Genomic DNA, 11,847 nt, shown 5'->3' with positions numbered 1-11,847 from the left:
CCTTGGGAACAACTAACTGCTACTTGAAAGAGCCGCGTTCATCTGTTCAAACAATTATGCAGGTATAGATATGATGGGAGCGTTGAACCATCATAATGTTCAAGAAGAAAACTGAAGACTCTCATTCTAATCCTGGCCGTCTTTGGAAAGCTGGAAAGGTCATTAGAAAGTTAATGTCACCTGTGTACAAATGTCTCAGTGCCTGATATCTAACAAGAAAAGTCACTTTAATTTGTAATCAATAGTATCCTTGCTGGCCAAAGCCTAAATTAATTTAAAACTATGGAAGAGGTAAGTTAAGGTAATTTTATTTATAAAACACATTTTCAGCAACAAGGCAGTTCAAAGTGTTTTACATGAATTAAAAGGATATACAAACAATATAACAAACCAAATTAAAGAGAAAAAGAAGAAAAATAATCTAATAATGTTGATCCAAAGTATACAAACTAGATACTCCAGTTCAGGCTAAATAAGTATAAGTAAGTATTCTCTGGTCTAATTCTTTTCAGGTCATGTCTGAAAAGATCTGATACGTATCGGATTCAGAACCACATAACCAAGAAGCCTGAGTCGCTTTCCAAAAAATACGATTTGTGTTCAAACTGTCATGAAAAGATCAGACACCGGTTGGATTAAGGCACAAAAATCAGTTTTGAGTCACTTCAGGCTTCAGTGTGAACGCAGCCTAGAGAAGCACATTATAAATGTCATGTTTTCGTTTTACTCAGCAGTATTCGTGCTAATGGGGCAAAAGAGGCTGACCCATGTATTCAGGAAGATATTTTCTTTATTTGTCAACAATAATGTAACATTGTGGATGTTGTTAATTACAAAAAGTTTGCTTGGTTTTAGTTTTCCACAGTTTATAGAGAATCAGCTCAAAGAAAAAGAACAGATTTAGGAAAGAAATATGGTTAACAAGAAAACATGGCAGCATTGCAGTTGTTTCCATGAGCTACAAAAATAAGACAGGAAACAACAGTGGCCCCATCAGGACCACTGTTTGGGCTACTGTTGGCTCTACTGGCGCTGCTGCAGCAGTCGCCCTGGCAGCAGAGAGTCTTTGCTCCGTTGAACTGATTCACCTGTGCACCATGCAAACTAACACTGATCATAACATTTAATTATCGTAACTCAAGAAATATCAATTTCCTGAGTTAAGTCAGGCTTGAGTTAGACCCTGAGTCCATTAGAAAACTTTTTATAATGGCGACTTTCAAGGTGTGAAATTTGTTCCACTATATTCCAGGAAAAATATTGGCCATCTGTATCCATTTAAAGAAATAAATGGCATGTATTATGTAAACAACCCCAGGTTAAGCTCCTTATTTGTTGTATTCCATACTTGTTGCCTTTATTTCATTTTGTTTTGTGTAGTATAAGGTTGACTTCCGGCATTTGGTTTAATGCTTTTATTTTGAGGAGAGGACTCCAGTGTTTTTGTTGTGCAGCGGCAGCTTGGCAACAGAAGGAATGGGAGATCAGTGCAACAGTGATATAAAAATGTATCTTGTTATCAGTGACCCCCTTGATAGAGGCACAAGGTATATTCATTTTGTAAATAAGATATTTCTAATAATGATCGGTTGGAATTGTGAAATTGCTTTATGGCAATTGAATAGGCTATAGTTTTTGAACCAGAGTTGATACTTTAGTAGTGAACTTTATTGTCAGTTTTTAAATGTTACGGTTGTAAGAGCGTGTTTTGTAGCTCACACTGTCTTTTTGTGTTTGTGTTTGATACAGCTCTTACGGTGAAACTTATGGTTTACTTAAATAAATCTGGCTGTTCATCAGTAAAGCCAAAATCCTTCATTTGGGTGGGTCTGCTACATATTATTTTTTTTAAATCAAATCAGAAATGCATTCAAAATCCTCCTGTTTCCACATGTTTTTTTCTAGTAGTATTTTGCTTTTGGGGACTAAACAGAAGTGTCTATTTCTGCTGTGTGTGTCTTCGTCAGTGTTTTTTGTGGTTTATGTAAAAATAATAAAAAGACTTTGATCAAAAAATAAAAGGAAGTGTCTGGTAGCAATAAGAATAATTTTTTCATTTTGATCCAGCACATGCAAAACTCATTTCAACAGTTTGGTTTTTTGCTTCTTAAATTTGCATAAAAAATTCCACCATAAGGAAAACCATTTGAGGAAATGGTTTTCAATTTTGAATAACAACACGTACAGTTAGAACCAGATATTTACACAAAACAAATAAAAAGATGACTTTTTTATCATCACATCTTAAGTTATTTATATTTGCTAAATGCCAGAAAACTTGGCAAAAACAGTTTTTAGAAATTGTTTTGTAACTTTCCTCCTACTCAAAAGTTTACATACATTTGGTCAGTATCACAGATAACTTTCTCTTACTTGGGTCAAACATTTCCTTCCACAAACTTCAGGTTGATTGACTGACACATTTGAGTTAATTGGAGCCGCACCTGTGAATTTATTTAAAGGCAACATCTAAAACACAAAGTTTTCTTGTTTGACGCAATGAGAAGCTCAGAAGAAATCAGTCAAAGTATCAGGAAGAGAAATGTGCAGCTGCATAAGTCTGGTTCATCCTTGGGAACAACTAACTGCTACTTGAAAGAGCCGCGTTCATCTGTTCAAACAATTATGCAGGTATAGATATGATGGGAGCGCTGAACCATCATAATGTTCAAGAAGAAAACTGAAGACTCTCATTCTAATCCTGGCCGTCTTTGGAAAGCTGGAAAGGTCATTAGAAAGTTAATGTCACCTGTGTACAAATGTCTCAGTTTAATTTGTAACAAATGACCTGTCCTTGCTGACCAAAGCCTAAATTAATTATGCACATAATGAGGTGAATCTAGCGCGAGTTTCACCCTTAACGTATCCTCGCCTCGGGAGGGGGGGGGGGGGGGGCTGATTTAGGTTTTCGCATCCACCTGAATAATGTGCAGTTGCGCCACTGATGTTCTGTATGTATCCATCATCATCCTCGCCATGTTGTCTGGTGACAACTACTAAATTTTTGCAGATTTAATAGTTTGAACCTTGAATTATCCAAAAGTCATAGAAACAGCAAGTTATTTAAATGGAAACCATTTCATGTTAAACAACATGAATATCTTGTTGCTGTTTTGCTTAATAAAACAGATCAAACATAAAATGTATTTCTGATATGGGCTGGACCGTCGTTGCGATGCGGGAACGCCAAGATGAAGCTTGTAAATTTGATGAAAGACAAACCAAAAGGCCTAGACAGACTGCAGCTTAATGTTAGCTGTAGTGATGAGAAACCTGTTGCTGACAGTGAAAGAAGACACAATAAAAATTAAAGTCTGTTTTATTCTTCACCTAATCTCATTGTTTCAGACACTGAGGGGTTTTGGTCTGGTGAACAGACCTGGGTGGTCCACAGAAGGGAAAATGGGTGAACTACAGCTGTCTAATTATCAACGTTAAAAATACATTTTTATCAGATGGATCAAAATATGAAGTTAAGAGGAAATTTCGGTATTTCTGAATTGCATATCAGTAACATGTTTATTAACCCTCTGGCATGGCGTTGCCCTCAGGCAACAAACCACATTTCTGTACCTCACGTTGCTCCTTTATTTTATTTTTGGGGTTGATGATTTAAAATACATCCAGACATATTTTTCTCCAAATAAAAGAGGTATTGAGGTTCATGTGACCGTTTACTTAGAAGAGGAGCAGTCCTTTTTATGAAGCGGAGGTGCATGCTACACCTTGCCTCCTACTTGTAAGTTATACATCACTTTTCTTCATGTTTAAATTTGGGTCACCCTAACTAAAAATATTTTCATATCTGTGAGTATGTAAAGAAGCATTATAGATCCTTTCAAGACAATTTTTTTTATAATTTATATACTAAAACTGTGTTTTTTTGTTTGTTGCCTCAGGGCAACATTGCGCATTTAGGGCCCTTTTGCTCAGACAGTATTATTCTAATGTGATGATATTCAATTGATTACAAAATAATTATCACAGCCATTTTTTTTACTTTATTATTGACTAACAGCAACAGGAGATGGATGCAAGATCGTTTCATGGACAAAATGTGCATGGTTCATAAACTGGGGTCATTCCCAGTGAAAACATGAGGATCCACTGTAAAACCACTGTTTCATTGTTTGTTTATCCTCAAAACCGACTTCAGTCCCAAAGAGTGATAAGCTGGTCATCAATGAACTAATGTACTTATTCCAAGGCAGGCAAAGACTGAAGCAATACCTGTTAAACCCAAATATACGGGTCTGTAGGGTACTTCATATGGCTGGTGCAGATGGTGTTCCTTACAACCTACACAGGGCGAGCCGAACCACCACCAAATCTACCAGATATGGGAGCTGATGGAAATGTTGTCCTTTGCTTGACTCAAATTCTACCAAAAAAATCAGAACTACAAACTCTTAAAAAAAGAACCTGCAGCCCTAAGTCCTGTCACTGATGTGAATCTGGTCACTATAACCCATAGATAATCAGATAAACAGACGGTGATTCCCAGGTACACCAATAATCAAGTGCCAAAAATGTGATACACACTTTTTTTCACATCAGCAAGCAATTCCTTCCTGATGTTTAACATATAATGGGGAAAAAGACTAATTTCAACATCCTTAGTGATTCTAACTCTGCCAAACATACACATGTACAAACACACAAATGCTCGTTTTAGTAATTTGTGCAAATGTACCATTCATTAATGAAAGTTAGTTGTTTATTTTATATTTGGTGAGTTGGAACCATGTCTGATTTATTTTTGTCAAAAAATTTTTTTATGAATATAGTTTTTGTTTGATTTATATTTCATTTCTCATAATCACTGTAGAAAACCTGGCGGTTTAGACCCCTTGTAGCTCAATGTTGCCCTGAGGCAACAAACCCAAATCCGGTTCCGGGAGGTGTCAGGGTCCGATTTTATGATTGATATGTAATTAGGAACCAACAAGCTCCCAAAGAATGCAGGAAAATATTTTTTCCCAAAAAAAATAAAAAGTCATGCCATAGAGGGTTAAGGAATATCTGGAATACCAAAAGATGAAAACTTTTCATTACAAAGATACTGCAAAAAAATGACTGACAGTCATTACTATTGACGGCTGTTATCCATCTCCTCCGTATCTTACCTCGTTAAAAGTTACAATAAAATGACAAGTTCGGTTTTCCCCATTATTTATTTGTGCAGCCCACCTCGCACATACGGTTGGCTGCACAAATGACCATTTTTAGGGTGAAATGAATTAAATATAAGCGATGCTAGGCTACCGGATGTGTGGTTTTTGACAGGCTTCATAGGAGTCCATTGGTTGTTTTGACGTCCATCATGGCGGAGCGAAACCAGTCTCAAAGAGAGTGACGTCATGTGCAAAGGGTCATGTTAAAGTGTTCTTCTTGCAGATTAGCTGCACTAAGCTTTCTCGGATTTAGAGCCATTCGGTTATCACTGTCCTATGATGAATTTAACAGAATATGTAAAAATAAAATATTTTTTCTAATTGTTTTTTAGCTGGACGGTTCTAATAATTTAGCTAAATTCGGAAAATTGAACCACAGGTAGTCTTATGTAATGTACAAGGACCACTGCCCCGCAACTTTTAGATGTGCCTCTGCTGCACCAGACCTGAATAGAATAATTAGGTTGTTAGCAAGGTTCTGGAGAACTGATCTACACAAGGAGGAGGTAATTCACTCCAGTGTTTTGTACCTGTGGCACATCTAAAAACTGCAGGACAGCGGCCCTTGAGGACTGGAGTTTGACAACCCTGGTAATGTGTTCTGTCATGCCATAAAAATGCCAAAAATATGGGGGGGGTTTCCTGCCAGAAAGTGATTGAGGACCATTTCCTGTCTAATGAAATGCGATTGCAGCCTGAAGTTACTGTTAAACTCAAAGGGACTAAATCATTTAAAATTGATTGACAAATATGTAAATTCAGTAAATGTGCTTCAATTCCCTTTTGTGTTTTTATTTACATTATAGAATTTAAGTACATAGGAATGTTAACAGCATTTTAATGTCAAAGGCCTTTCTGATTATGAACACCTAATTGTAGTTTATAAGTCTAAGTGTAAGTATCAAACCTCAGGTAGTGGTTCAATTTCTTATAAATGTTCCTTAAACTTCAAATTTGTGTAAGTGATGCTGGAGATTGGTCGGTCTGGTGTTACCAAACAGAAACATTTAACATGTTCTTTTACAATACTTACATAAATACTGCAGTTTATCGTCATCACACTTATAAAAAAAATCTGAACAAACATCCAAAATGTTACCAAACAAGTTCTGAGAATCATACATGTTATATGACAATTTCCTTATATTACAATGCTGTGATTGGACAATAAAAAAGCAAGGCCTGTTTTTAATTGGCTAGTAGTGTGCTTTCTTTTTGCATACACTACAAATCTGCCAATCACAAACGAGGATCTGCTCAGTTAGGGGAGGTGTAAAGCTGAGAGTAGAGCCCCTCCCAGAAAAACTTTCTATATATATTTTAAACTGAGAAAATTATAACTCACTTGTAATCCACCAGCAAAATGTTCCTCTTCACTTTGTTGCTTGGGCTGCTGTTTCTACCGGAAGGCAAGTTTTTGATTACGGTTAATATTATTGTAGAATCATTTAGTGTGATTTCATTAAACTTAACTGTTCTCCTTCTCTCCCATTAAAAACTGCAATAATAATCTAATTTCTGCGTTTCTTGCTAAACCTTTTCCTTCACTCTGTATTTTGTGCTGACATGATTCAGCCATTTTGTCTTGGTAAAGAAAATAATTTTGGCATTTAGATCAAATGTAATATCCCTGTTTCCTTCACACTTTGTTGATAATAAAAGTTTATTTTCTCTTTGTTTTAAGTAGCTGACACCCTGAAATGTAAATGTTCATCAAGCATCTATGGATTTTGCTTTGGGGAATCTAAATGTTCCTCACAGAACGATCATTGTTTAACAGCAACACAAACCACAATTGAAGGTACGTATGTATGAGTTTTCCAGTTGATGATTCTTAGTTTGTGACTAACCCACTTTAAAATTTGTGTTCTTTGATCACAGGTGATGAGGTTTCTGAGCTCAATGTCAAAAGTTGCATGAAGGCTGAACTGTGTCTTGACTTCTCAATCAACAATGGATTTCATAGATGGCTGCAAAAAAGCAGCTGCTGCAATGGAGACCTCTGCAACAATCAAACTGACTACCCAAAACCTGGTAATTAATTCCCTGATTGTATTTTTCAATACTTTGCATAATTTGAATTTGCAGCACTCACAAGCTTTTTTAATCCAATTCAAAAATGAGTTAAAACCAGAATACACTTAGTTTTGTGATTCTAGCTTCATCTGCATATATTTTAGGAGAAACAAGTTGGTGACAACAAAATGAAAGCTTTTAAGAAAAAACTATAATAAAGCTTCATTTCTTTTCAACTGAATAACTATTTTTGTATCTTAGACAACAAGTCCACTCCAAATGGCAAAAAGTGTTTCAGCTGTGTGGGACAAAACTGCATGAAAACCCTTAACTGTACAGGGGATGAAAATTACTGTGTCGAAGTAACAGGTAAGACGCCAACATGTGTGCATGCTTCATATTTCTCCTCAGAAAAATGTTAAGATCAGATGCAAATGTGTTACTCACATCATAACTATTTTCATTTTCACAGGAAATGTACAAGGAGTAAGTCTGACGACGAAGGGATGTGCCTCTAAGGCAGTGTGCTTAAATAAGACAGCTTCACTGGTGACTCACTTAGCTTCACGGGTTCTTGGACAGGTCACTGGAGCAAAGTTGAGCTGCTGCCAGGGCGACCACTGCAACAGCGCCAGCAGTGCCAGTCCTGTCCTGCTGCTCCTGTTGGTGCCTCTGCTGTTTTCTAGCTTATTTTCTTAGCTCATAGGAAATACTACGTTGCTGCCATGTTTTCTTTCTAATCACAATTTATTTAATAAATGTGATAATTTTATCTGATTTTATAAAAATTTGGTTAGCAAAGCAAAAGTTTGGAATTAACTTCATCCTCTATACTTTATTGTTGTATACTAAAATAATCTTCCTCAATAAACACTTTTTTTTTCTTTTTACATTCTGGGTTCAGTAGCTTTGCAATGCTAAGTTTTTATTTTTGAAACAACAAAATGACTTGATGTTATAAATGTGGAATGAACATCTTTCATTTTCTTTGTTTTAAAATTAAAAAGATTATAGAGCCTGAATGGAGATCTAACCTAAATTCAACTGAGAAAGAGTCACACAGAGAGAAAATAGCTGTCTCACTTTATTAGCTCATTGAAATTATTGCATTGCTACAAACTTTTTAAAGCATAATTAATTTAATAAATCTGGGGTTTTTTCCTGTTAACTTATTCTCTGTAAATTCACTAATATAAGACCAGGCAAAATTTTGTGAACATCATCAATATTTTATTGCTGTTGTAAACTAAAAACAAATCTTGCTGAATAAATGAATTAAAAATAATTATGTGTCCAGTACCTTTCTGATTCTAAATGTTTATTTTGAAACTGATGCAACTGAGAAACACTAACTGAAATTATTAACAAATGTGAACAGAAAGGCTAGTGGGTAAAAGGAGACAGATGTGGGTGATTTTTTTAAGATAACTGAATGGCTTTTATTACATGGTGCAGCCTCTTTAGCCCCAAAGCATGAATGCTGCTGAGTAAAAAGAAAACACGATATTTGTGATATCCATCTCTAAGGAGACGTTCACACTGCAGTCTGAAGTGACCCAATTCTGATTTTTTTTTTTTGCCTTGAAGAACTACTAATCTTTGCAAAATACTATCTGATTCTGTAAGACACCCATTAGGAGCTCGGTCGAAATAGATTTCAAGATACCATGAAACAGATCTCAAAGCAAAGATTAATCCCAAATAAATCTACATAAAGACATAAATGTAATTTTTACTTTCACTTGAGTAATTTTATCATGAATTATTTCTATTCCTACTTGTGGAATAAAACTTGTGGGATCAGTTTTATTTGTCACCAAATGAAGAACAAACTTGTTTTAACCAAACATTCACCAGACACAGAAACACACCTGCAGTTTTTGTGAAAGTTTTATTTCAAAATAAATTGATCTGGAAAAATTTGCTTGATTTTGTTGTTTTGTAATTATGTTATTTAATTGGGGTGATGGTGACATTATGGTGCCAGGAGTTCACCCCACAGTTGGTGTGTTGTTGGTTCAATCCCAACTCAACCCTCTTCCTGCTGTTGTGACCTTGGGCAGGACACCTGCCTTCTGGTGGGGCAGCAGAATACCCAGGGCAGCTGTGGCTACTATCCAGTATGTGAGTGTTTGGGTGAATGACTGTAGTATGAAGCACTGTGGGGTCCTGTGGACTTGATAAGGTACGAAGAGATTTACCAATTATTTAAATTTTCTGGTCTTAAAATACCAAAATTTCCACTTTATATTTTGGTCCATCTGATAAAAATTTATTTTTAACGTTGATAATTAGACAGCTGTAGTTCACCCATTTTCCCTTCTGTGGACCACCCAGGTCTGTTCACCAGACCAAAACCCCTCAGTGTCTGAAACAATGAGATTTGGTGAAGAATAAAACCGACTTTAAAGTTTTATTGTGTCTTCTTTCACTGTCAGCAACAGGTTTCTCATCACTACAGCTAACATTAAGCTGCAGTCTGTCTAGGCCTTTTGGTTTGTCTTTCATCAGATTTACAAGCTTCATCTTGGCGTTCCTGCATCGCAGCGACGGTCCAGCCCATATCAGAAATACATTTTATGTTTGATCTGTTTTATTAAGCAAAACAGCAACAAGATATTCATGTTGTTTAACATGAAATAAGGTTTCTATTTAAATAACTTGCTGTTTCTATGACTTTTGGATAATTCAAGGTTCAAACTATTAAATCTGCAAAGATAAACAACCCGACAACATCGTTGAGGATGATGATGGATACATACAAAACATTGTAATAAATATTTCCTCTATATGGAAATGGTTTTCCACATTGGAGGAAATAAGGTAAAAACCACCTTTGTTCAAATGTCTCAGTGGTTAATATCTAACAAAAACATTAGTTTAGACTGTAACATACATGTTTGTTACAGTAAACAAATAAGCTCTTGTTTACCATTTTGTAAATCTTTTCATGCAAATTTCAGAAGCAAAACACAAACTGTTGAAATGAGTATTGTATGTTTTGGACCAAAATGCAAAAATGATTCTTATTGCAACTATTCACTTCCTTTTAGTCCCAAAAACAAAAACAGGTGAATTTTTAATGCGCTTCTGATTTGATTTTTCAAAATAATATCTGCCAGTTATTTCTTGTAAATGGATGAAGATGGCCAATATTTTTCCAGAAATATGGTGGAACAAATCTCACACCTTGAAAGTTGCCATTATAACAAGTTTTCTAATGGACTCAGGGTCCAGAGGCCGCGTCCTCCCCAAGCTTCTCTTTGGTCTCTTGAACATTGAGCCCAAATGTAACAACATTTATAAGCATCTTTTCAAGACTGTGCTGAGGATTTTTACCCATCATGTTGCTTGTGCAGATGGGTTTCTGATTATGCAAAACATTTATTTGATTTGTGATTCATTAAATTCTTATGTTTGTTTTTAAATCACTGCATAATCTTGCCCCGGCTTACCTCTCTGAGCTTCTTCACCCATACATACCTTATCGGTCTCTCAGGTCAGCAGATCAGCTGCTCTTGGAGGTACCGAGATCCAGAAGGAAGCTCAGAGGGGACAGGGCTTTCTCTGTCATGGGTCCTAAGTTATGGAACGACTTGCCTTTGCAGGTCAGAGAGGCCCCTTCACCGTCCACTTTTAAAGCTCGTCTTAAAACCGTTCTATTTTACTTGGCTTTGAGCTCCAGCGGGATCTAGTTTTAAATTGTATGTTTGTTTGTTTTTAATCTGTAAAAGTTTTTTTTTTTTATTATTATGTTGGGTTTTAATGCACAGCACTTTGTATCAGCTGTGGTTGTTTTAAATTGCTTTATAAATAAAGTTGGTATGGTATGGTATGGTATGGTATGGTATGGTATGGTATGGTATGGTATGGTATGGTATGGTATGGTATGGTATGGTATGGTATAAGCATTTTATGTTGAAATATGTAAAAACTTTCTGTTTGATCTCTTTTTAAACAAAACAAGATATTCATGTTGCTTAACATGTAGTAATGTTTTTATGAAGAACTTGCTGTTTCTATAGCATTTGAATTATTCAAGGTTCAAACTAAATAAATAAACAACCAGACAACATGACAAGATGTAATCATGAAGCTTTGCTAATAAATATTCAAAACTATGTTGTTTTTCCTGTAAATTCTGATCTTTTTGTTGTTTTGCGGATCAAACAGAGTATTTGTGCTTAAAGCTCACAAATGTCTTGAAATGGCACATGGCTCACACCTCTGTTTTACTCTCTAACTGCAGCAAAGTGCAGGAAACTGGTTTCACTGGACATTAGATTTATTCTTCTGTAAGATTAAAGCAACAACAATGAATAATGTTCATTTTAAAATCTGTGAGCTGTAATCATCAGTCATTGACATTAAAACATAAAGCATAAAATGCACTGTAATGAACCCTGGTGTAAACTGGAAGACGCTTTTCTTTCCACCTGCTCAGCCCATCATCTCATCATGCGCCTCCTTCCCATCTACGTCGGTCTTCTTCTCATCTCCTAGCTTCTCATCTCCTAGCTTCCTAAGAGCTTGCTTGATCTATTTTCTATTGAATTAATTAATATGTTTTTATGTATTTTTTATGTTTTATGATATAAAAAATATGTTATGTTTGACTTTTCAAAATATGTTTTATGACTTTTCTCTCTTGCTTTCG

At 35.6% G+C, this 11,847-nt stretch overlaps 1 protein-coding gene across 1 annotated transcript; it reads left to right on the top strand.

The window, feature by feature from the left end:
* Window positions 1–6,471: 6,471 nt before the first annotated feature.
* On the top strand, window positions 6,472–8,475 carry LOC148160237 (phospholipase A2 inhibitor and Ly6/PLAUR domain-containing protein-like). Its single transcript, XM_088004658.1, has 5 exons — window positions 6,472–6,583; window positions 6,862–6,975; window positions 7,056–7,208; window positions 7,452–7,559; window positions 7,663–8,475. The coding sequence occupies exons 1-5, from the start codon at window positions 6,538–6,540 to the stop codon at window positions 7,887–7,889; spliced, it is 648 nt and encodes a 215-aa protein (XP_087860784.1). The 5' UTR covers window positions 6,472–6,537; the 3' UTR covers window positions 7,890–8,475.
* The last annotated feature ends 3,372 nt before the right edge of the window (window positions 8,476–11,847 follow it).

This window comes from Poecilia mexicana, unplaced genomic scaffold (genome assembly GCF_051168715.1).
Source record: "Poecilia mexicana isolate PSO_F unplaced genomic scaffold, ASM5116871v1 scaffold_3, whole genome shotgun sequence".
Classification (NCBI taxonomy): Eukaryota; Metazoa; Chordata; class Actinopteri; order Cyprinodontiformes; family Poeciliidae; genus Poecilia; species Poecilia mexicana.
The sequence above is the reverse complement of the archived record's forward strand: the minus strand, read 5'-3'. Positions and strand labels throughout refer to the sequence as shown.

Bases quoted from the DNA above. Each gene is read 5' to 3' on its own strand.
- LOC148160237 (XM_088004658.1), top strand. From the start codon at position 6,538: ATGTTCCTCTTCACTTTGTTGCTTGGGCTGCTGTTTCTACCGGAAG. The intron at 6,976-7,055 runs GTACGTATGTAT...CTTTGATCACAG, and splicing joins AACACAAACCACAATTGAAG to GTGATGAGGTTTCTGAGCTC. The intron at 7,560-7,662 runs GTAAGACGCCAA...TCATTTTCACAG, and splicing joins TTACTGTGTCGAAGTAACAG to GAAATGTACAAGGAGTAAGT.